The following is a 25,602-nucleotide window of genomic DNA, read 5'->3' on the forward strand; positions in this document are numbered from 1 at the left end:
CTCTCATTCCAGATTGCAGGAGACAGAACAATGGACTTAAGTTACAGGAAAACAGATTCTGATGGAATGTTAGTGGGGGCAATCCTAACAATAAGAGCTGTTTGACAATGGAAGCAATTATCCCAGAGAGCTTTTCATTCATTTTCAGAGCTTCTTTTCATTAGAAGTATTCAAGGAGAAGCTAGATCACCATCTGTCTGGGATGCATTAATTTGATTCCTGTGCTGAACAGAAGAGTTGACCCAATGGCCTTTTAAATCTGTCTGAATCTATGATGCTATTATGGGCAATACTGTAAATGCAACCACTGTGAAATTTAATATTTCATCTGCTTGGCTATTTTTGTGCAGGACTTCATAAATAGCACATATTTATCATTTAAATCGATTTAAATAAATCAATGGGAGGTTCAATTCAGAAATTGTACTTTTTATATAGCACACAATCAAATGAAGGAATTAATTACCTCAAGAAATAACAATGGACATCATAATCTTATTGCCTTTTTAAGGGCTTGGCTTGAATACATTTATTTGGGATGAGCCTTATTGAAGTCAGTGGGAACATACACAAGACTTTGAAAATGAATGGTGACTAAATCATTTATTAATGAAGGAAAATTGCCAATTTTGAGGTACCTCTGATTACTTGATCTTCAAACTATATTTAGGATATCCAGCTTCTTAGCTACCCAAAGGCCATTTCTTTGGTTTGATTCTTGTATGGTTATTATATTTCATATAAAATGTTAGTATTATTGTCAGCATATGCATATCTAATATGGAAAACTTGTTTCTCATGTTGCCCAGTATATTCATAATTTCATACATTCATAATTTCAATAATATTTAGGATATCCAGCTTCTTAGCTACCTAAAGGCCAGCTCTTTGGTTTGATTCTTGTAAGGTTATTTATATTTTATATAAAATGTTAGTAGATATTGGTGTGTGTGTGTGTGTGTGTGTGTGTGTGTGTGTGTATATATATATATATATATATATATATATATATATATATATATATATATATATATATATATATATATATATATATATATATGAGAACTGTTGTTTACCATGTTGCTCAGTAGCATGAAATTTTCAAATAAACCATTCAGATGGGCAGAATGGAGTTTTGAAGGTGGCAATGCTAAAATGGACCCATGAAATTAGGCTGCTTTTGATCAACTGCTGTCAATTTGTTTCAGCTATTAAAAACACAAAACTGTACATACCTATTCAGAAATTCAGTAACTCTGATTCTGTCTTTCTGAGTACGGGATACAGGACCTGTATATTGTTAAAGGGTTGCAGCAAAAATCACAGTTAGAACCATTCCCTCAGTGGTGGATTAGAATGGCCAAACATTCTGACATAGTAAAAAATTCTTACCTGTTTTAATAATGAGCCAATAATCATATTAGCCCAGAATATCCAGCTCAGCTTTGCTAATAGACTGTGGCCACCCCTATTCTTCAGGAAGCCTCATATTCTTGCGTGCTTAAGCTCTACTTGGTAGACTTCAGTGTAGGTCTGATTAAATTTGGAGGTTGTATCCACTGTGTTGAGTACTGATCATCAGCAAATCTCTCTCAATAAACAAAGATTTATTTGCCATATTTCAGTAGTTCCACCGAAGCAGAAGCAGATGTAGGGCCTGGCTGCTCCCTCCCCTTTGAAGAAATCACAGATGGCTGGATTTGCTCAACTGCATGATTTACAAAAAGGCCAACACTGGGTATGAAAAGCTCATTAAGCCAAAACAGTGAGATATGTGAATCAGACCAATATTTTTCCTCCTACTTACTTTCCGTACACTATAAATGTCTAAAAAGTGTCTGTTTCATCTGAGGAAAAACATATCATTGAATACTGAGAATGTATGGGGAGCAGTTGGAGAATACAACTAGAAGAACTGGGTCTTACTTGTAGTTACGTTCTATGATTCTGTATGGTTCCAGGTAATATTCTATGCATATTCGTATATTGGGCAACGGATTAACTCTTAGAGGCTCATCCAACCTTTCCATATTATGGTTCAGGGTATGAGGTGACAATCTTACACTAGCGTTCTTTTTTATTGCATGGACCTGTTTGAACCTCCCTTCTATTTCTTTTCCTCTCTTCCACTCTCAAAAATCTGTTTATTCAACAAATGGGTCTATTACCAATCAACTGGTCCCCCCCACCGATTAAACAATTGCTTAAAACTACCCGTTGCAGTTTGGCAAGCTTTCCTATTATAGCAGGATAATTTTACATTATGATCTCATTCTGTTGGTTCTCTCCCGTTTAGCGCCAAGTATATTCCTAGGCACGTCAGCACGCACCCTGGGAAGAACCCACCATTGCATTGCCAGAATGAGAGAAAGGGGGATTTCTGCTGCAGTTATTTTAGCTCCGTGAGGCTCCTTTTATTCTGAGCCGACAGCAATTCACCATTAACGCTTTTCCCATTAGGGGGATGTGAATGATGTCTGCATTAGAGAGGACTATAGCAAGTCTGATTCAGCCAGCACCGTAAGCCACAGTTTGCTACATAAAACCGAACGGCTGGGTTCCCACGTAAGCAAAGCAGACGCCGGCTTCCCGGTCCTGCCCCTTCGGCCACCTGTCCGCCCCGCCCTCCCGCGGGGGGGCGCTGTGGCTTGGAGGCCTGGGCCGCCAACCGCAGGCAGCTGCTGCCGTCACGGCCTGCCCTCTGCCGGGCGAGGAGGGGCAGGAGCGCGCCGAGTGACGTGTCCCCGATCCCGGAGCTTAGCATGATTCATCAGCAGCTGCCGCTAAGATGCTGCGCGCAGCCCCGGTGTAGCGCTTGAGCGCCGACCCTGTCGCCGCACCCCCGGCCCGGAGACTTCCCTTCCCTTTCGGGCGCCGCGGGAAAAGGCAAGGCAAGATGGAAGAAATCCTAAGGAAGCTGCAGAAGGAAGCGTCGGGGAGCAAATACAAGGCGATCAAGGAGAGTTGCACCTGGGCCAGCGGTAAGGAAGCGAGAGGCACCTTCCTTCCTTCTTCCTCTTCCTCTTCCTCCTCCTCCTCCCTCGCGCCAGACAAGGAAAGGCGACCCGCTCTGCCTGGGCTGCCTTTTTGGATGCCTCGACGCGCGAGCTGCATCTTCTTCCCCCGTTTATCACCCAACCTGCCTTTAAAAACCTGGGGCTGGAGAGGGGTTTTGTTGGGTGCCCGTTTGTGAATGGTGGGCTTTTGCGTCGGATCCATCCTCGGCAGTCGATCTCTTAACTCCGCGGATCGAGGGGACCCCTTTGCCCGTCTTCCTCTCCTGGCCATGGGTCCCCTCCGCCCACACCTCCGCTGTATTTACTCCAGTACATTTTAACACTCACCTCTCTCCGGCTGCAGTCGTTTCCCGTGTACTGGCGATTGTGTGAAGGCTTATTCCTTTTTAGCTCTTTTTAAAACTCTTTATTCGAAAGCTGGTTTTTGTTGTTGTTGTTGTTGTTGTTGTTTTGATCCCTTAGAGTCAGTTGTTACTTTTCTAGTATTCTGGGCAACAATTTTGTCACCCAGTCGTTTCCCTGCTTAAGGCAGGGTTAGAACTTGGGTGTCCCTGCTCCTAGTGCATGGTTGAAACCAGGAGTCTTCAAACTTGGCCCTGTTATGACTTGTGGACTTCAACGCTGGCTGAGGAATTCTGGGAGTTGAAGTCCACAAGTCATAAAAGGGCCAAGTTTGAAGAGCCCCGGTTTAAACCATTAGGCCAAACTGGCTGTGCTCCTAAGGTGCAGAAGTTATAAAGCGCCCATAGGAAAATGATAAAAACAGAAAAGTGCTACAAGTTGTCCTCAACTTATGACCACAGTTGGGACAGGAAAATTCATCACTAAGCAACCAATCACATGATTGCACCCAATCATTTCTGCCATGGTTGTTAAGTGAGACATCACGACTGTTTCTTGTGACTTTCCCTGCTGGCTTAATCATTGACTGTGTTGGTCCAAAGCCAACTGGGAAGGTCACAAATGGCCATCATGGGACCCCAGGAAGCTGATATCTTGGTAAAATACAAGCCAGTTGCCAAGAACCTGGTTTGCAGTCAGATGACCAGGGTGATGCTGTCGTGGCTGTAAGCGTGAGGATCGGTCGTAAGTCACTTTTTTCCAGCACTATCATAACTGTGATGGCCATAAATTTGAGGATTATCTATACGTTGATTTAATTTAGCCAATCACAAGTGTTGAGGTACTCAAGAGTATCCATGCATTCTCCCTTGGAAGAATCGGTTTTCTGATGAAAGAACTATCCTAGATGACTTGTTGAAAGCAACTTTTATAATACAAAGGTTGTCCAAGATCCTATTAACAATTGGCATCTGGCAGCAGACCTGTCTGGCAAACAGTCAGCCATTGTCTTCCAGCTGTAGCAACATACTGTATATTTTTGTTTCATATGCTTAATCTATTGCTATACACACACACACACACACACACACACACACACTTTTGGGATTGTTCATTTTTAATCCATTTTTCAGGATTTGGTGATCTCTAAGTGACACTTTACAATAAACCATATCTGCAGGTAATGAATATTAAAAAGGAAAATGGCAACATAATAGATTAGGATTATAAAGTCGCTGGCTTAATCTCCTGTGGGGGCCTAGCAATTTAGTAAGTCTGCCAACAGCTTTATTTAAGCTATTTCACGATGCAGGGAGGAAATTAAAATGTCAAGATGTAATCAAAGTCCTGTCCCCTTTTAACATGTGTTTTACATACATACACACAGACCTCTACTGCCTGCAACTTGCTACAGAAGACATTCTGATTAGAAAATGATCAAACAAGATATTACAATGTAGGTTAAAGAAAAATGTACCATACCTCCTCCCCACCTTTTTATCAATATATGCTTTCTTGAGTGGTGACATACATTTGGTATACTATATAAATGTGCATGTTGTTCTATGCTAGGCTGCGTCACTATTTCTATAACTTTAAATGGTCGATAGTTTTGACTTTGCTACTCATATATGGAGCAATAGTCTTTTTAAAGTGTTCCTTGAAATATATTTAAGATGTTTACATTGTTGGGGTTTTAAAACAAAAGTATCCTTGCATCAATTTGTGGTAAAATAATGCACATTTTTTTATTCAAACCTAGGAATGGGGTTATCTATAGATGGATTATTTTGTTTTCACTTACCATTCAGAGAAAAATAGGCTAGGCAGGGTTTTTAGTCCAGATTAAATTAGTATTTGTAAAATCTACTAATTCAAACAATAAAAAGTAACCAATATTTATTTTAAGATTTGAGTTTGTTACATAAATTAAACAACAGTTCATGTGCATTTACTTACATACACATAAAGTAATAAGCTCATTTAGAAATTAGGAAATAGTGTCATTTAAGCTAAAAAGACAAGATTCGAGATATTGTACCATATGGAAAGGGAATTTATCAAGGGAAAAAATAGACCAAACAAGAGGAAGAACAGACCCTATAAAAATAAGTTATTGGGGAAAAGGTCCTTTTAATTTAGTTCTGAACTAAATTAAATACCTGCCCATGTCAATCCACATATATGTGCACTTGTGGTGTACAACTTGAACAATTTTAATCTGGGATAAACCTAATTGAGCAAAATGGGATTTCAAATTGCATAAGACTGTATGTAATGATGAATGTTTTCAGTTCCATGCTGGATGCTTTTTGAAATAATTCCTTCTTTATTTTCTTCCCAGAAACATTAGAATCTTTAGATGCTACTACCAAGATCCCTCCTTATCAGTTAAGGTAGGAAATACATTTTTTTTTATTCTTTGGTTATGAGTGACATTTGAAATGAAAGCGTAAAAGTCCTTTCTGCTTTACATTTGCTGACTCCTGAAGCCAGTGTAACACACTATGAACCAAAGATGTAAGCAAGCTGACCCATTGATCAAGTTTTCCATTTTCCTACATGGTTATGTATTTGTGGTTCTGAGATGCGCAAGAATGTTTGGGTATATAGACTGCTTGAAATATGACGGGAAATATTGTGTTTCTAGCTGCCAGGGTACTCTCTTCCTCAAATTCTGTAAAACCTCAGCCCCCAAAATCAACACCACATCTGTTGTAATAGGGGAAGGATAAAAGAAATGAAGATATGAACTTAGAAGCTTTTGGAGTACCCTTGTGAAGTGCATTTCAGTGCTATCCCAATTAATGCTGCCATTGTCAATTCACATTGTTATCACTTGTTTTGGTAATAGTAATTCCATAATCAGAGAAGGACAATTCTGCAAAATCTCCATGGTCCAAAGCTTGTGAAACCCTGAAAGCCACAAAATACGTAAAGAAATGGAAATGGGCAAAATTAAATCCTCAGAAAAGATTATAAATTATGCCTTTCTTTCTAATAAATTGTTTTAAGATAGACACCAATTTTGTACTGCATGCCCCATTCCTGCTTAAGAAGGTGTGACTTGCTTAATATATTGTTTAATCATAGTGTGTGTAATGAACCACCGTTGGCAGGCTTATTCATAAACCATAGCTGGGTTCATACAATATATTAAGCCATAAACAAAGCAATAGTGTTATTGTTAAAGATGATAATAGTGTTATAGACAATGATTCGTGATGCATGAACTTAGATAATGTGCAAGCTTGGGGAAATATTAAAATATTAGGTAATAACAGTGGCAGGATTAAGACTATGGAAGCAGTGGAGCAAATATTACAGATCTGACATGAAGTTCTAAATATATTTTTGTCTTTGGGTCCATAGCTTTGACATATTTCTGATGGTTAGAAGACCTTGGGTTATGGAGAATATCACAAAAGATATCTTCATGCTCTCTTTCTTTATTATTTCCTATTTGCTTGCTGGCAGAACTGTTCTCTGGATCTACAACAGAATTAAATGCTGTCCCGCTATTTTGTTAAAAGTCCAGCTCAAGTGGGTACTTATTAGCATTTATGGGAGATGAAGTGCAACTTATAGAATAGATGGATAGATGGATGGATAGATAGATAGATAGATAGATAATTTCTGTTTAATTGTGTCCTATTCTTAGAAGCTCCCTGGACAGTCCCTGCTGTTTTCTTGGTAAGGTTTGCCATTGTCTCCTTCTAGGGCTGAGAGAAACTGACTGGCCCAAGGTCACCTAGCTGGCTTTGTGCCTAAGGCAGGAATAGAATACAGAGTCTCCCAGTTTCTAGCCTGGAGTCTTAACCACTACCTCAAATTGGCTCTCTACATAGGTGAATATATTACCAGTATTAAAACAGAACCAAGGAAGAGCTTCCTTCATAACTGGTAATAATTTCTAAGTCATTTGAAATTTCCCTCTTTAGGAAGTATTGTGCCCATAAAAATAACCCATTTTTTAATGAGCGCAGAACTGGCTTCAAGACTTCTTATTTTCTGTATGAGTTTTTTTCCCTGACCTTTTAACTGTGGCCTTAATAGATGAAAAAGAAGAAGCAAAATCTGAATCTTTCTCTATCACATCATCATAACATGGTGAATTAGTCTTAAAATTGTTAGCCACGTGCCATTTGTTCCCTCACATTATGAAAGAAATCGTGTTCTGAAAAGCCTTTAGCTTTGGACAACGTTTTCTAGCACTATAGTTCTAGATTACCTAGGTTTGGGTTTGGTTTTTGTTTTGTTTTTTTAAAAAAAGAATATCAATGATTGCTTTTGCTGTGGTTTCCATCTTCAGGTTTTATTGTACCATAAAGGCTAAATCCAGAACTACCTTTTTTGCTCTAGTAAGTAGGGTAGGCAATTTTTAAATTTTTTTAATTTTAATTCCATTTATATCCCGCCCTTCTCTGAAGACTCAGGGCGGCTTACAAGCTTAGCAGTAGCCTTCATTCTATGTATATGCCTGCTTATTAGGGCTTTCACACACACACCCCAGCAGCATTATTACAAAGTCAGCTTAATTGCCCCCAACAATCTGGGTCCTCATTTTACCCACCTCGGAAGGATGGAAGGTTGAGTCAACCTTGAGCCTGGTGGGACGCGAACCTGCACTAATTGCAGGCAGCTGGTGTTACTTAGGGAGGCATTAGCCCACTGCTCCACAAAGGCTCCTCCTTTTGAAGGTTGTCTGAGCTTTTGCAGAAGGGGGTGAAAGCCATGGGAGTTGCATGCAGCTTTTGTAAAATGGTTCAGGTTGTTAAAAAATATGAAGACAATTTGGTTTCCTTCCTTCACTTTTAGTTTTCTAAAAGTTTTTCGTCTTGGATTTCTGCCAGAATTGTGCATCTAGAAGTGCTTTTTTCCCACCTCCTTATTTCATGCATCACCAACGGCTTCCAGTTAATTGCTTTAACATTTAACGTCTTTGATAGCCTTCCATGAAACTATTTCTTTTGCTAACTATGTTTCAGTTTCTACTTTCTACTTTTTTAATTCAAATACTTTAAATGGTCTGAAGCGTTAAGTAATCTGAGTTGAGGTAATCTGACTAGTTCAGACAATCCATTGCATATTGTTTATCAGGGTTATACCTCTCTCTTCCTTAAAAAAACTCAAGGTAGCATCCATAATACTCTCTTCCCCATTTTTCTCCTAGCAGCAATTTTGTGATGTAGGTTGTGCTAAGAAAAAGCATCTAGCCGAAAGTCACCTATGAGCATCCATGGCTAAGCGTAGAGTAGAACCTAAGTTTCCTTGGTCCTAGTATGTATAGCCACAATGAGAGCGAGATTCGAACAGCTTGATACAATGGTCAGATATGGGAGATTTCATGCTATACTGTACAATGAGCGTCTCTGCATTTGCGGAGCGGCAGAGGTAGAGGATCTGGCTCACATCCTATTTGACTGTTGTTTGTATAAGAGGGTGAGAGACAGGTATCTTGGTCTATATACCAAACGAATGACCCATTGGGATCCCCATATCAAAATAACTTACCTTATGTCTGGCCAGAACTTGAAAATAACATCCAACGTAGCACAGTATTTGAACAAAATGATCCAGTTAAGATCTGCATATGTGGGACTGATTGGGGGTAGATTGTAAGGGTGACTCCGAAATATAATGTATAGCCACAATGATAAATAAGATGCTTATTCAATAAGAAGAATGAAATAATAGTTAAGTGTTTTGAAGACATAGCAACAACTGAATTTTATTCAAAGAAATGGAGATTTCCAAAGATGTTCTTAGACTAGTATTCTGTGTGGGCTGGGATTTTAGAAAATTTCATGCTATAATTCATTTGTCTGTTTTACAGTTCCCAAGCCCTTTTGTTTGGTTTAGTTTTATATTCTCCATTGCACTGTTAAAAATCAGACTCTAGCATTTTGAAGCTAGTTGAACCATCTGATGGGTCAAATTGTAGAACGAAGAGATTAGGGATAAAACTTGAGCTGATAAGGGCAAGAAGTACCTAATTGGTATTTAATGTTGCTAAATGCTGTGCTGGGAATAAAGAAGGTCCCATAACATTAATCAGAGTTTTTGGCTAAATACTCTTCTTGAGAATAAGAGGTTAAGTAACTGATTTAGGTTGAGGTTTTTAATCTACTTCACTATAATACTGTAATCAGGTCCAAATAGGGACCACCGTTTCAGATGACCATTAGATGGTAACAGGGAAATAAGAGTTTTCTCTGTCGCTTTGCTTCCATCTAATAGTCATCCAGATTTTTTAAACCCTAACTAGTTCCATAGTTTATCAATGGACCAGTTTTATCATTTAAAATGTTGTATCTGTACCTGAAGGGCCTTCTGACAATCAATGTGTTTACAGATTTTAGTTGTAATGAATGCGCTACATCAGTTTTATTAGAACCCACTTGTTCCTTTGCCAGATGGATGTCTAGATGATTGTCATACAGTAATAATAGTGGCAACAGAGATTTTTGTTCCTAAAGGCACAATAAATATAGCAGAACCAAGCTAGAATGTCCAAACGTGTTCAGAATCTACTTATACTTTTTAGTTTGTTGCTTTTCTTTTCTACTCAAATGTTAGAAAGGAAGAACGAGTTCAGAAATAATTTTCTCGTATTATCCTTTCAAATCCACCCCATAGAATTTAACATCTAAGAGGATATGCCAGCATCACAAATCAGATGTTAGGGTATTTGAAGTTTATAGTTGTAAGGATAGAGCAGGGGTCGGCAACATGAAAAAGCAAAAGAGCCACTGGGAACCGGTTCCATCACACATAAAAAGTGGGAGCCACGCGGGTGCATCCACGCACACGCATGCGCATAAAACAAAATGTTTTGCGCACGTGCAAAATGTTGGGGTTTTTTGCGCATGCGCGCGCGTGGATACACGCCCGCAGTTCCACTTTTTTTTATGTGGACGCACCTGCACGCCAGCGGCGACGGGTCTCCGTGGTGACGGGCGCTGGGTTGCGGCGCTGCCTTCAGCCCGGGCGTCGCCGGAGCCACCCCCAGGACCTCCAAACTGCCGCCCGACCTCCGCCCGAACAGCGGTTTGGAGACCTGCTGGTGCCGGTTTAGAAAGCTCCCGTGGGCCACGGCAGCTTTCTAAACCGGCACCAGCAGGTCTCCAAACCGCACCTCCGCCCGAACACCAGCAGGTCTGACACACCCATTTGGAGGCTGTAAAGTAAACGTAGATATATATTTTATTTCTTTGTCAGAATGTTCAGCTTTAAATCCTAGCTCAAACATTGTCTTGCTGAATCACAATTAAGATGGGTTATTGATCTATACCAGGGGTAGGCAACCTTGGCTCTTTTATGACTTGTGGACTTCAACTCCCAGAATTCCTGAGCTACCAAAGAGGAAAATAACTATAGGAACTGTATAATTTTGTTTCCTGCAAATGAGCAAATGATCACAGTGAAGAGGCTAATAGCAACATAGCTGCACCAGCACCTTTTGTCATTCATGTATGGATCAAAGGGGCTATAGCACAAGTAAAATAAACTTTGAAAAATTAATCATAAAAACACAAGCTACTTGATTTCTGAGTTCAAAAGAAACCTCTCTTTCTTTGAAAACTAGGGAGAAGTGCCTCCTTCCACTGCAACTTGCTTTGGAGAGCAAGAATATGAAACTGGCACAGCAAGCTCTAGCAGGGATGCAGGTGAGTGGCTAAGGTTTGACCACATTTGGAGTTTTTGAGTGAAATAAGAAGGTGACAGGAACAGTGAAAGATAAGAAAGCTTAATTATACAGTTTAAAAGCATGCAGGCCCATAAAATGATAATGGAAGATAAGCAAGACTATGTATTAGGGCTAATCCTGGGCAAAACCTTTACAAGTGGTTGTAATGTAAAGGTAAAGGTAAAGGTTCCCCCACACATGTGTGCTAGTCGTTTCCAAGCCGAAGAGCCAGCGCTTGTCCGAGGACGTCTCCGTGATCATGTGGCTGGCATGACTAGACGCCAAAGGCTCACGGAACGCTGTTACCTTCCCACCGTAGTGGTCCCTATTTTTCTACTTGCTTTCGAACTGCGAGGTTGGCAGAAGCTGGGATGAGTAACAGGCGCTCACTCTGTTACGCAGCACTCGGGATTCGACACGCCAAACTGTCGACCTTCTGATTGTCAAGCTCAGCGTCCTAACCCACTGAGCCACCGCGTCGCTTGGTTGTAATGTAGCCTTCCTCAAATTTTATGCTCTCAAAATATATCTGCTTATAAGAAAGCATTCTCAGCCAGCTTTCTTGGGAGGTGTACACTGACACTCTCCCAGTTGGGGAACAATGCTGCAGTGAATATTTATGGAGCAATAAGGAGTCTTTCAACTCACTAAATGAAAGGTGGACTTTGTGAAGCCTATACAACACTGGTAAGTGTTGTAGGTCTCATATGCTTGTCTAATGAATCCTAGGCTGCAGATGTTCCATCTTGGGATAATTGATGCTTTCGTACTTTTAAGATGGAAAAAAAACCACCTCTGGATGCATGAAAGAGAGGAGAAACTTAGTAATTCATCTTTTTTCCTTTTTTGAGAAAAGTCCAGAATGCTAGTCTGACCAGTATTGAATGAGTGGATTGGTCGGCATTCTAAGGGCAAAGTTCAGCGCTGCACTTGCCTTTAAAATTTACCATTTTTGTATTGTTTGATTAGTAAACTTATCCTTAATTCCTGCTGGCAAAATTGAATCTTTTAGTTTAGATGATTGTGAAAATGTCTCCCAGGTCCCAGAACTAGAACTCACCTTCTGATTTTATTTACCTTATCTGAATTATAAAGGCTTTTCCTCTTCATACTACAACAGGAATTATGAGCTTCACTCTGCCTTGTGATAGGCGTTGCATGCGTTAAATAGATTTTACTATTCCACCAAAGCTTGCTTCCTGTTATATGGTTTGGAAAGGAAGGTAATTTACTAGTAAATATTATGTTTATAACAACATTAGGGGAGAACCAAATGGAAAGTCTGTGACATTAAACTGTTCCATTTTTCTTTGCAGAAGCTACTGTCTGATGAGCGATTTGTATCCATGGAAACTGACTCTGATGACAAGCAGTTGCTTAATCAAATGTTGAATGCAGTTAGAGTGACTCCATCTCTCAATGAAGACCTGCAGGTAGAAGTGATGAAGGTTAGTGTTTTACAGACGTCATTACTTGCTTGTTCATAGGACAAGCTTCCTATCTGACTCAGCTCCGTAGTTCTGGAATCAGTTGTGTCCCTGGATTGAATTATTTTATGCCACAGTACAAAGCTAGCTCTTACGCAGTTGGATTATTCTTTACTAATGTAAGCCTGGATCTGCAGGACTTTTATCTGTATTATTTTTTTATTCGTGTAAAAAGTAATCTTCCTCTTAGTTGAAAGTCTGCCATCCCTTTTCCTAAGCCTTGGCTGATGAATGCTCCAGGAATTATCTAGTACTCATTCTATTTGCTCCAGGCCATCCCTGTTCCTAACGTCTAGCTGAGTTATGCATGATGTCTAACTCTTTGTTACTCTTATCAGTCTTCTAACCACACAGAATTGATAAAAGTGTTACATGTGCATTCTTTGTTCTTGCCAGACAGACTTCACAATTACAGGCATCCCATAGCCTTGCTTTGTTTTAGCAGACATCCCATCACTGTTGTTTCCAGACTGCACTCAGATATGAGGGAAAAACAAAGTGGACGTCCATCCAACCTCTGGAGCCATAAATTATGCTGAAATCCTATTCTGTTGTTTGCCGATGGCAGAGACAATTAGAATCATCACTGTCCTTAATTAACAAGGGTGGAGAACACTCTTAGTTGTTTGCTAGACTAAAGTAATTTTAACCAAATTGTATAATTGGATATACTGAATTATCTGCCTAAAAAAAGCAAAAAAGAAATTTTCTTGGGTTCGTTAAAAGTCCCTCACTTTAGTGGAAGAAATGTTTACTTCCAAATCTCTGGCAAACTTCTGCACCTGAATTTATATGTGGAAAACTGTAAATACGTTGAATATATTGAATGTACTCTGCTACTCTTAGAAATACAGTTTCATTACTGTGAATTAAATTAGCAGTAGTGCTGACCTGGCAAGCAGCCATCTGCATTGGAAATGAGAAAAATATCAATATAACCTTGTTCTGCTGACTGTTACCATGGCAGTTCCTTGCTGGAAGACTGCATGTCTGGAGAAAAATAAAATTATGATAGTGTACTTCCGTTCTCTAAGACATGTATGTTATTCTACCTCCCAAGACTATATAAAATTTGAACAACAGGATGCATTTGTGCTCCCATATCTTCCAAAGCACTTCTCTGGAATCATATTTGAAGCATGTGGATACATTGCCTTTCACACATGCAATGGTTTTTACATTGGTAGATCACACTTATGTTCAGAAGAAGTCCACTTTCACATTCTTTTAGGTGTTTGAATTCAATGCAAAACAGTTACAATTCAGTAAGCTGTCTTGATATATTCCGGTTCCTCAAAGAAACCCATTTTTATTTTTTTTTCCCATAGTTTAACTTTGGTTTTGAAGTTTAACAAGAAGATGGTTGAAAAGGATTGAATTGAAATAGCTTTAAAAAAAAAGAATTGAAGAGGTTGTCATTCTTTTCTCCCAGTGGTGGGATTCAAATATGTGAACAACCAGTTCTCTGTGGATGCTGCTTCCGGACGTCCATTCTGGTCCTGGGCAACAAAAAATTAGCTACCAGTTCTGCTGAAATGGTGTAAACTGGCTGAATCCCATCACTGCTTTCTACCAATTCAGAAGCCACCAATTTGTTAGATATTCTGGAGTGTTATGTTGGATTGGAGAAGAAGTGGCAGAACCTGGGGGCAGAGTTAAAAGAAGGATCAGCCTAGAACTCTTACCTAGCCACAAGCGAACTAAGTCCAACCTCCCCCCCCCTTCCTTGAATTCCATTGACCCTTATCTAATTCCAAGCAGGTGCTAACCATTAGTTGAGAAGATTCTAGTGCATAGGCTTTTTAGCAGTAAATCAGTTTAATTGGACCTTCACATGAGGGCCTGTTTTTTTCACACCTGGCTAGGACTTTAGAATACTCCAACCCAATAGTGTTCTTTTCTGCTCTTTTCAAAATCAGTGTTTCAAATGAAAATTAATTAAATTTTGCTTAAATTTTCAAATCCTTCTTATTTCTAATATTTTTAAATTTAAAAAGTAATGATATCCCGGAATCTTCATAAATAGAGAGCCTAAATCTAATATTCCTTGTCTACTATGCAATTAGCAATTAAGCTTTAGCTTTTCAAAACTATGGAGCATCTGAAAGTATAGTTCTAAATATTCAAGGTGTTCTTCATTACTACTGAGGAATGTTATTGGTAACAAATGCCTATTCCTGCGGAGAATTCCAAGGCACTTCAGCTGTTCTCTGAATAGGCCAGATCTGATTAGTTCTGTGAATGCTGTGCTTCTTCAAAAGTGTAAACCTGAAAAACCCAATAACATCTAGTTACTGGAAGCGGAACTTTTGCAGGACTGGAAGTCTTCTGGGTGTGACCCATGAAGTAAAAGAGAAAGCAGTGAAATTAGGGCTGAGATAGTGATGTATGCATAAACCAGCATGGAAGAGATGAGGAAGGTCTATGGCAGACATGTCAAACACAAGGCCCGGGGGCCGGATCCGGCCCGCGAAGTGGTTTCATGTGGCCCGCGAAGCCATTCTGGAAACAGTGAGGGAACGGCCCCCACTGCCTTGGCCCTGGCCCAGAGACCCTCCTTCTGCCAGAGACCCTCAGATCTGTCCCACTCCTGCCCAGGCCCCCATAGGCACCCTTGATGCGAACGATGTAGAGCTGGCCACGCCCATCCAGTAGGCCATACGCACTCTAGCCACGCCCACCCAGTAGGCCATGCCCACCCTCGCAACACCCACCCGGCCCCCTGAGGGCAACCGCAATGCTGATTTGGCCCTCAATGAAATTGAGTTTGACACCCCTGGTCTATGGGTAACCTTTCAGGAATTTGGGAAAGCAAATCAATAAATGTGACTTGTTCACATTATTTTGAAAAGAAGGACCAGAAGAATAATATGTTTGTGGGCAATCAATCCTGCATGAAAAAACAATGAGAGACTAGGGCACTTATTTCTTACATTCTGGGAATTAGGTTTGTGGTCTCCTATGTTGGGGTTAATCCGAAACAGTATGTGTATTTTGAAGCTAAAGTGTCAACTCTGTTATATACTCACTCCATTAGTTTTTATTTGACATTGGTGTTTTGTGACTGTGTCCATCAGAGCAGACATTTTATGATTCAAAGTGTCATATCCTCTTGTAGCATTCATTGGGTAACGGTATTCTTAATAACTTCTAAAAATTCTAGATGTCTCACCGAGTCAAAAAGATTGATATGAAAGCTCTGTTTAGGATTTGCTATAATTATTTGGCTAGATCCGTGGTGGCAAACCTATGGCATGCGTGCCACAGGTGGCATGCAGAGCCCTCTCTGTGGGCACACGTGCTGTCGCCCCAGTCCTACGCCTTCGGTTGGTTTTATAAAACCTTTTCACTTTAGGCCTCCGCTGCCGTGTGCAAAAAAAAAAGTTTCAATCAATCATCAATTTCAACTTCTCACGGGGAAAAAAAAAGATCTCGCAAAGTTCGAATCAGTTGATTGAATTTTTTAGTTCCACCCAGTCTGCTGTTACGATCGCAGCCATGCCCACCCAATGGGCCACATCCAGCCAATGGGCCACGCCCACCCGGCACCGGACAATACATAAGTGTGTTTTGGGTTGCAGTTTGGGCAGTCGGTCTCTAAAAGGTTCTCCATCACCGGGCTAGATTTACATTTTTTTTAAAAAAAATCTATTCATTTTATGTTAATATTATCAACTTTGGGCTGTGAGATGTCTGCAAAAGTTGCTCAGTAGACATCAATTTTGCTCATAAACTTTCCTGATCACTTTATCAACCTAGCAGTAAAACTGCTAAATTATGAACATGGAAGTGTTCTGCCAAGAAAATGGACAACTTTCTGGTAGAGAAGAGACTTGACTGGGTTATTGGGTATATTTTTTCCTTGATTTGACTTGTTCCAACTTCCCTCATTATCCCTCATTATGTAAAAGAGCTGAAAAAGCAGCTGCATGCAAAGAAAGATGAAAATAACTAATTAATCCCAGCTCAACTATTTCCCTGAACCAGTGTCAGGAGTGACCTTTTCTAGTATTTATGAGCTATTCCTTCTTTGCTGTTAATTAAAGTGATAAAGAATCTCTAGACTGAGATGATGACTATATACACTGATAAACTGTTCTTTGTTTTTTACCCTGACTCTGGAATAATTAATCTTCATAAATTTAGTAGGTCTCGTGTGTCATGCAGACATGGAATAAAGACTCCATTACAAAGTGAATAAACAGTTACCTAGACGGAAGCGGGATAAAATAAAAATGCATTTTCATGGAGAAAATCTAACTATGTGGTCGCCAGGAGTCAAAAATGACTTGATGGCATATAAATCAATCAATACCTGCATTTATTTGATGGGCGGGTTAGTTGCTTAACGGAATGGAAGTAGAGATGCACTGTTACTGATTTTCTGTGTTGACTAGGATTCTCATGTTATTTATTGTACAGAATTTTTCAGTCACTTTTCATATGCAGTGAGATTTAATTACATTACAGTGAAACAGATTCTGCTGGATTTTCTTCCATATAAATCTTTTCGTAGATTCAACTTTGCTGTGATGAATACATCCTGATCCTGTTTAGATATAAATAATGCTGGTGTTTTCAGTAAGATTTCCCTCTCCCTTCCAACTGCCCTCCTCATTCACAACATAATATTCAAAAAAGTAATAACATGTTAATATATTACTTACTTAACTGCAGTGAATTTTGGTAAAAATAGAGAACAATAGCATATCATTTGTGTATCAGATTGTCATGGGAGATAAAATAAATGCTCTATTAAGTCGCATTTAAGCTCATAATATTCTGTATCCTTTTTGAGAAGTTTAAGATACTGCAGGGTACCTAAGAGTGGCTTTGCAATAGTGAAAGACATTTCTGTTTCTGCAAGGTGGACTGTTTGGCGTTTGCAAATCTCCTCTCCTACTCAGTTACAATGTTTGCTCTGGAAATGTCAAATGTCATTTATAATTACTTCCTTGTTCTGTCAGACTGGCAGAACAGGAACTGTAGTATTTTTACTTACCTAAATCACTGTTGTAAAATATTTGGCATTTCCCAAGTCACTGTTTTAAAATGCTCCTTGAAATTCCACAATCTTAAAAGGGGAATATATTCATTTGGGCTTTTGAAGAATGTGAAATATTGATTCAGAAAAGATGTCTAAATGTTACCTCTGAGGCAGTTTCTCATTGCAGAATCAAACTAGCTTTAAGCAATCAGTATGATCAACCCAGACCAGGGATAACAAGTCTGCTAATGACAATAGTGCCATTCATGCAGAAAAAGCAACTCTGGTTGGTCTGTGTTCAGTAGCATTTACCTTGTATCTGTGGAGTAGGGGGGACAGAAGAGTCAAATTGGCAGGCACAGGTACACAGTTGAAGCACTGCTTCTTTTTTACATGCCTTAATAACATATACATGTCCAAATGGCGGGCTTCAATGATGTTGCTGCAATTGCCATCTTGACACTTTGATTACTCATGCAGAGATCATGCTTGTCTGTATTCTCAGTGGTGGTTTTCTTCATGTTTTTAACCATTTTTAAGTGTTAACTTTGTTAGGCTACATAATGTGATCCTTCAGGTACAATTAATTTTATTTAATTAATTGCAAAAATTGCAGAAGTGCATGGACTTCCAGAAGTGGTGTCCACACACTTCAGGTGGGCCATTCTGGGCCTGGCAGGTCTCCATAGCTCAGAACAGACTTCTGGAACTGGCATCCAAGCACTTCCTGTGGGCCGTTCTGGGCCTTGCAAAAAAGGGACAGAGCTTCAGCCGGTTGCCAAAGTCAACAAAAAATTAGCTACTGGTTCTGCCGAACTGGTGCGAACCAGCAGAATCTCACCACTGATTCTAACACTGAATAAGGAATTTTATCCGCAGAGCCAGGGATAAATATTATCTTCTTTCTGCTGTTCCTAAGCAGACATGTTTCTTGCTTTAGGCCAGGCATGTCAAACTGCCGACCCACGGGCCGGATGTATCATACTGAAACCGCGCCCACCCCATTGCTGGCAATGGGGAAAAAGTCACGATATGTTGCACGACATCACATGACGTTGCGAGTTTGACATGCCTGCTTTAGGCTGGCTGTCTTAGCCCAGTGAATTAATGCATTTCTTCTTTGAGGAACTGCTTTACAGTTATTCCATGCCTGTATAAGAGTTTGCCTAAGCGTTTAAGCATCCATCACTCTGAGTAATTGTTTCTAATCACTGGAAAACCATTTCACAGCTCCAGTGCTTAATAGAAAGCTATGTGTTCATCCTCTTCATAATTAAAAACATCATGCTCTGTACACTGAAGGAGTACTTAACCCTTCTAAATGTGTATACGTGTTTCCCAGTTTATTCTGCCTTGTTTTTAACCGAGTGGCACAGAAGTGCTTCAATCAGAGGACTGAATCTAATTTTTAAAATTCTATTGTTAAATTATATTGCCTTTTCTGGATCTTGGTCAATACTTATTATCCGTAAAGATATCAGTTTAGAGATCCTTGGGAACAACATCTGGAAATGTGCCAAAAAATAGAACATTAAAATTGCTCTCCATTCCATCCAGCAGATCCATCCAGCTGATGGAAGTGGTTTGTTGCATTTAGCACATGTATGATTACAAATAGTATTTGTAAACAGTGGGAGACACCTCTGGGTAATGTGGAATAGTCCAACCCATAGATACAAATCAGAGCAAAACTGAAATGCTGGGAGACTACAGTTACAATATTAACTTCTAATCAGAACTGAAGAAGATTCTTGGATGAGAAGCAAAGTATTTCAAAGGAAAAAAAACCAAGAAAGTCCAATTGTCTTTTGAAAAAGCACCTTTGGAACATATCCTAAATAGCTGCAGTAGATTAATAAGTGAATGTAATGTAATGCTTAGAAAGATAGTGTATGGGTGTTTATTTTTTTCTAAAGCTTCTTCCATAATGGAATAAATATATAAAAATTATTAATATTACATTTAGTAGAATATTGTAGGTTGCATCATTTCCTGGCTATATAGGGAAACTATGGCACTTTATTCATTTGTGCATTCTTTTCCATTGAATAGATACTCTGATTACTCCTATTTTATTTATTTCTATTTCACATTTATGAACTATTAATAACAATTCATTGTTTTTAAGTCTGTGTGTGTGTGTGTGTGTGTGTGTGTGTGTGAGAGAGAGAGAGAGAGAGAGAGAGAGAGAGAGAGAGAGAAACCTGGTGTGTAGCTGCAGTAGACCTTATTTCATTTTTCTCTCTCCATTCTTTGTATATATTTTTTATTCATACGAGAAAGACCCTAAGAAACAGGACAAAGAGATGCTGCCTAGGGAATGGTCAGATAGGAAGAGACATAGTCCACAACTGCCTAATGGGCAGAGAAAGAGGCTCAGAAGGGACCTTCCCTAACTTGTCAAGCTGTAAAGGAGGCAATGGGAGATTTGTATTTTCAGATTTGCAAGATTCTGTTAATGTAACCATACAATAAAGTTGTTCATCTGGCCATGTTTCCTGTCTGGTTTACCCTGAGAAGGTTAACATCACTCTGGCAAGTGTGCAGGTACAAATCTCCTGTTGTCTCCTATACTCTAACCGAGAAGTTAGAAAAGATCTCTTCTGAGCCCATTATGCAGCTGTGGGCTATGTCCCCTCTTATCTGACCATTCCCTAAGCCAGGGGTCTTCAGACTTGGCCCTTTTATGGCTTGTGGACTTCAACTCCCAGAATTCTTCAGCCAGGCTGGCTGAGGAATTCTGGGAGTTGAAGTCCACAAGCCATAAAAGGGCCAAGTTTGAAGACCCCCGCCCTAGGCAGTATCTCTGCTCCATTAATCAAGGTCTTTCTCATATACCATTACATCCGATTATTACAACAGTATTTCATCCATGTTCTACTGAATGTGTTGTACTGGCGCTAGAAAAATATTTATTCTGAGTAAATGTAGTTAATATGAGGTCTGTTATTTGGTAGTTAATTATTTCATTTAGCAGTACTGAATTCATATCAGCTGTTCATCACTGCAGCAGATAATCCGATCAATATGGGGAAAAGAATTAGGAATTTGGTGCAATGAATTTTGCAAGAGTATTCAAGCTTCATATACAGATGGTATACTTCTGAGCAATATGTTCTCCTATAACAGTTTTCATGTGGTAGAGATTTCTTAAAATTGTAGTTGGCCCAATGTTAGGCTATTAATCTCCTCTCCCTCCAAAGTTTCTAAAAATAACTGTGATTCCAGATTGAATAAATTGAAAGATTGGCAGCTTTGCAAATACAGAATTCAGGAAAGCTATTTTGAAAATAATAAGAATACAAACATTTCAATTTTGATCTGAGGACTTTAACAATTTCTTGAGACTGCAAGATACTTTCTGAACTGAAATGCATTGCTGTTTTACAGTACTATTTTTAACAATCTACAATTATTTTGAAAATGAAAAATTCAAATTATATTAAGTGCTGATTGCCAATATGCAAGTGCTTGAAAATACTGTCAAATTCAGTTGTAGGAATATAGCTTTTTATTTAATAAAATCAAAACTTTTTTTCCTCTTATTGATTTGTAGAACGCCTTAAGATAATATTCATTTTCCTGGAAACAAAAAACAATATTTTCTCTTTTATATCAGAAAGCTCTCCAACTGTGGTTAAAATCTACAATGTTATTATGGCCGTTCAGTACTGGAGGGAATTTTCTTCTGAGCATGTGCAAAACAAGAATACAATATTGTTTACTTAAAACAAAACAGGGTTTAACTGACCACATTTTAAGGAAAGTTACTTCAAGCTCCATTCCAGTTCTCTTCCCAGTGTGTAAGCATCTATATTATTCTCCATGATGCTCAATAATACAATGACCTTATCTGGGGCATCTTGTCATTTCAAATATTCAGATTTAAATTGTGCAGAGTAGGATTTTATGTTGACATTGATAATGGAAAACATTAAGGAGATGAAGAGGCAGCTTCACTTTGAGTTTTAGGACCTATCTCAAAATCTTTCTGTTCACTCAAGGATATAAACTCTGCATCTATTCAGGATGGATAAAAGAAATATTTACCCTCTTCAGATTTTGCCATTTACTCCCTAATTTTTTAGGATCATATTTTCACTGTTTTACTGTACCTTAGTGTAGCTGTTGTTTTAAGCAGAAAGATGAGCTGTGTGTTTTATTTATGTTTTTACTTGTTAGATTTATTCCCCACCTTCCTTCTAGGAGCTAACCGTGATGTACATAGCATTATTTTTCAGCTTTTATAGAATAGCATTTGGAGTAGCTTGCCCAAAGTCATTCATTGACCTTCCAGGGCTGTCAGTGAAAAAAGAGGGCAAATTAAACAACTATGCGCGTCTACAATGTGGAGATGTTAGCCCCATCCCTGTTAACTTTCTGTAAGTCCCTCAAAATATGGTTGTGTGAAAAGGCCTTGGGATTCCAAAGTGGTTGCCAAAGTGAGTTGCCAAAGTGGTCCTGTTGTTAATATTTGTTGCTCCCTCCTTGCCTGTTAATCATAATGTTAATATTTTTAATTGATGCCTGTTTTTTACATTACTGTGTTATAGTTTTTTTTATTGTATACCACCCTGAGTCATGTTTTGTGAGATAGTGGCCACATAGTATGATGAATGAATGAATAACAATTAATTATATGTTCCCTGGGATTGTGTCCTGTGGCTTGAGGATTTCACTACCAATTCCTGCAGTGACATTTGGATTCCTAAGCAGGGCAGTTATAAATAACTTTGAAGCATAAACAATATATAAACATTTTTGTATGATGGTTTGGATTTCACAGATTTTGTACATTCTTTATGAAATGCCAAATGCACAGCTAGCTGACGCTACATCAATGAAAAATTGACAACAACATCCAAAGTATTTAATATTCAGCCACTTTGCATTCAGAAAAGTGGTAGTAAGTGCCACAAATCATGTCAATGGATGTCACTGAAATTAATTCCTTTTTTATAGTGGGGAGGATTTTTTTCTGTTCCATTTGTCTCCTTCCAAGACCAAGCTTGAATGAGATCTATATTTTCACTTGCTACATGCAGAGGCATTCTTAATTTTCTCAGATTTCTACACTGCAGCCATTCAATATCCTTGCAAAATAAGACATGTGTAATATTTGTCCTTTGTAGCTTATTTCATTGATTTATAGTGTTACAAAACTGTTTTTGCCCTATAAATTTAATTCATAGCGTTGTAGATATGCTGTTTTAGCAGAGAGAGTTAATATTCCTGGTTGCCACTGTAGATCTTTCCCCATTAGAGGTTGGATCAGGATGGTCTTAAAATATTTATAATTTTATTCTTGGCACTATAAACATTTTCATGCTGATAGTTCAGGATGTGCTAGACAGTAGTTTGCATAATCGGTAGTCAGTATATAAACGTTTTATAAAAGCCTGATACAATTAATGTCAAGATCCTTGAACTACTCAGAGACCTTTGAATTATGTGCTGCCTTTGTTTGGATTGTATTACTTTTATTATTTATTATTATTGCATTGCACTGCACTACACTGGATTGCATTGCATTACATTGTTTGTGAGGTTTTATTCTGGCTTTAACATTATGGTCCTCTGTTTGTTGTATGATTTTGCAGTCAGATAATAGACAAATATGCTGTAGACTGGCTTCCAGATTGATGTTCATCACTTTTGACAATTAACATGTTTTTAACTTAGAGAATCGTCAATCTAAAATTCTTTTGTGCTGTATTTGTTTAAATCTAGGTACTGCTCTGCATAACATACACTCCAACATTTGTGTTGAACGGAAGTTCTGTACTTAAGATTGCTGAAGTGAGTATTCTCTGTCAATTGGAAATGAAATTGGAAATTGATCTGTTTAATAAAACAATGTGCTTCCCATTAGATTACGGGTTTTTTTCCCATTCACGATGCTAGATTTATGTCAGTCATGTATCTCTAATGCACGTAATTGTTTTGGGAGAAGTTGTTATTCCCTCCTCACTCTCTCTCTTTTATTTAAAATATATTTTTATTTTATTTTATTGAAATCGTCCACAACTACATCATAACAATACATTGCAGTGCTTATTAAAATTCTTTAAAAAAATACAAAACATAATAATAAACATTCTAATAATTAAGACAAGTTGCTGTTACAATATATAATCAATCCTTCCTGTAACCATTCCTTTTTGTCAACCATTCATACCACAGTCTCCAAAATAAATAATAATCTATATCCCCCTTATCTTTCAACAGCATGGTCAAACGGTCTGATTCCGCACAATCAATGAATTTCTTGATTAACAGATCCTCAGGAGGACTAACAGAATTCTTCCAATATTGAGCCCATAATATCCGTGCCGCCGTTAACAAATGTGTCATCAAATACCATGCAGATCTATTCAGATTGTCTGGTTTTAAGCCTAACAAACACGTTTCAGGAGTCAGTTTAACAGAATCTCCCAAAATCTCATTCAACCATATATGAAGCCGATGCCAATACTTCCTCGCTTCATCGCAGGTCCATCACTGGTGGTAATAGGTGCCCTCACTTTCTCCACACTTCCAACACGTTGGAGAAACACCCAAAAACATTTTACCCAATCTAGCTGGAGGGAGATGCCAACGAAACATCATCTTATAAGCGTTCTCCTTATACGCAGTAGATTTCGTTAGCCTAACATTTTTCTCCCAAATGGACCGCCAATTATCACGGTCAATTTGGTAACCGAGATTCCTTTCCCAGGCGACCCTAAAGCCCTCTGTAAGTTCATTTAACCCATCCGTATCCAATAGTAAAGAATAACATTTTGCCAGCAACTTCTCACTTTTCCCAAAAAGAATCTTATCGAATCCTTGAGCTTCTCTAGTAATCCCTGGCATCACTCCTTCATAAACCAACTGCGAAGCTGCATATACGTCCACCAATCTACCTGGATACTCTGTTCCTGCAATGGCGATTTAGATTTTAATTCTCCATTTGAATGCAATAATTCTTTATAAATCACCCAGTGGGTTAAACACTTTAGGGTAGGTCAGTGCTTCCATCGGCGACAGCCAATACGGTGTCCTCATATAAAACTTCTTCCTAACTAACGACCAAGCCCCTAATAGTGTATTACGCAAATAATGCCTAATAAAATATTTCGGTGGGCTTCCTGACTCCCGCCACAGATGAGCATGCCACCCTTGGGATAGATCATGTCCCTCTAATGCTAACAACTGCCTATTTTGGAGAGTCATCCACTCCCTTATCCAAACTAACAACGCCGCAACATAATAATACTTCCAATTAGGGAGCCCAAGTCCTCCCTCTGCCTTTGGTCCTTACATTATCTTAGCTTTAACCTGAGGTTTTTTATTTGCCCAAACAAATCTAGAAACAAGTCTCTCCAAGTTCTTAAAAAACGAATTGTCTAACTTCACTGGAGCTGTTTGAAAAAGACAGAGAAATCTCGACAAAACCTGCATCTTTATTAATGCTATTCTACCAAATAAAGACAGGGGCAATTTGTTCCGCTTCTCCAAATCCTTGGATATTTGTACCAATAATTTTGATAGTTGTTTTCTTTAATTGAGGAGCACCGTTCTGTGAGCCAGATACTTTACCTTACGTTCCACCTGCAGCCCCAACTTGCCTTGCAACTCCAGCCTTTGTGCTATCATCATATTCTTTACCATAACTTTTGTTTTTTCTCTGTTGATCTGTAACTCTGCCACCTCTCCATACTCCTCCAACTTCTCCAAGAGACGCTTACCCAAATTTATAGGTTCTTCAAGAATAAACACTAAATCGTCTGCGAACGCCTGGACTTTATATTATTGTTCTTTTATCCTCAACCCTTTAACTTCTGGGTCTCCTCTCAAGGCTCTCAAAAATGGCTCCAAAGATAAAATAAATAACAAGGGAGACATAGGACAGCCTTGCCTCGTTCCTCTCGCTATTTTCACCTCTTCCGATTCCTCTCCATTAATCAAAATTTTGACAGTTTGCTCCTTATAAATCTCCTGGAATGCATTCAAAAACCTTGGACCAAAATCCATGTACCTCAATAACCCGTTTAGATACCTCCAATTCACCTTATCAAATGCCTTTTGGGCATCAAG

General features: G+C 38.9%; 1 protein-coding gene across 1 annotated transcript in view; it reads left to right on the plus strand.

Moving 5' to 3' along the window:
• The first annotated feature begins 2,771 nt into the window (after positions 1-2,771).
• ARFGEF3 (ARFGEF family member 3) overlaps positions 2,772-25,602 on the plus strand; it is a 77,635-nt gene continuing 54,804 nt past the window's right edge. The window contains exons 1-5 of the mRNA XM_083367118.1: positions 2,772-2,981; positions 5,704-5,755; positions 10,948-11,029; positions 12,366-12,497; positions 23,254-23,322. Coding sequence (XP_083223244.1) covers positions 2,897-2,981; positions 5,704-5,755; positions 10,948-11,029; positions 12,366-12,497; positions 23,254-23,322 — 420 coding nt within the window. The 5' untranslated portion in view covers positions 2,772-2,896. The remainder of the gene's footprint in view (positions 2,982-5,703; positions 5,756-10,947; positions 11,030-12,365; positions 12,498-23,253; positions 23,323-25,602) is intronic.

The sequence above is a fragment of the Vipera ursinii genome (assembly GCF_947247035.1).
Source record: "Vipera ursinii genome assembly, chromosome: 1".
Classification (NCBI taxonomy): Eukaryota; Metazoa; Chordata; class Lepidosauria; order Squamata; family Viperidae; genus Vipera; species Vipera ursinii.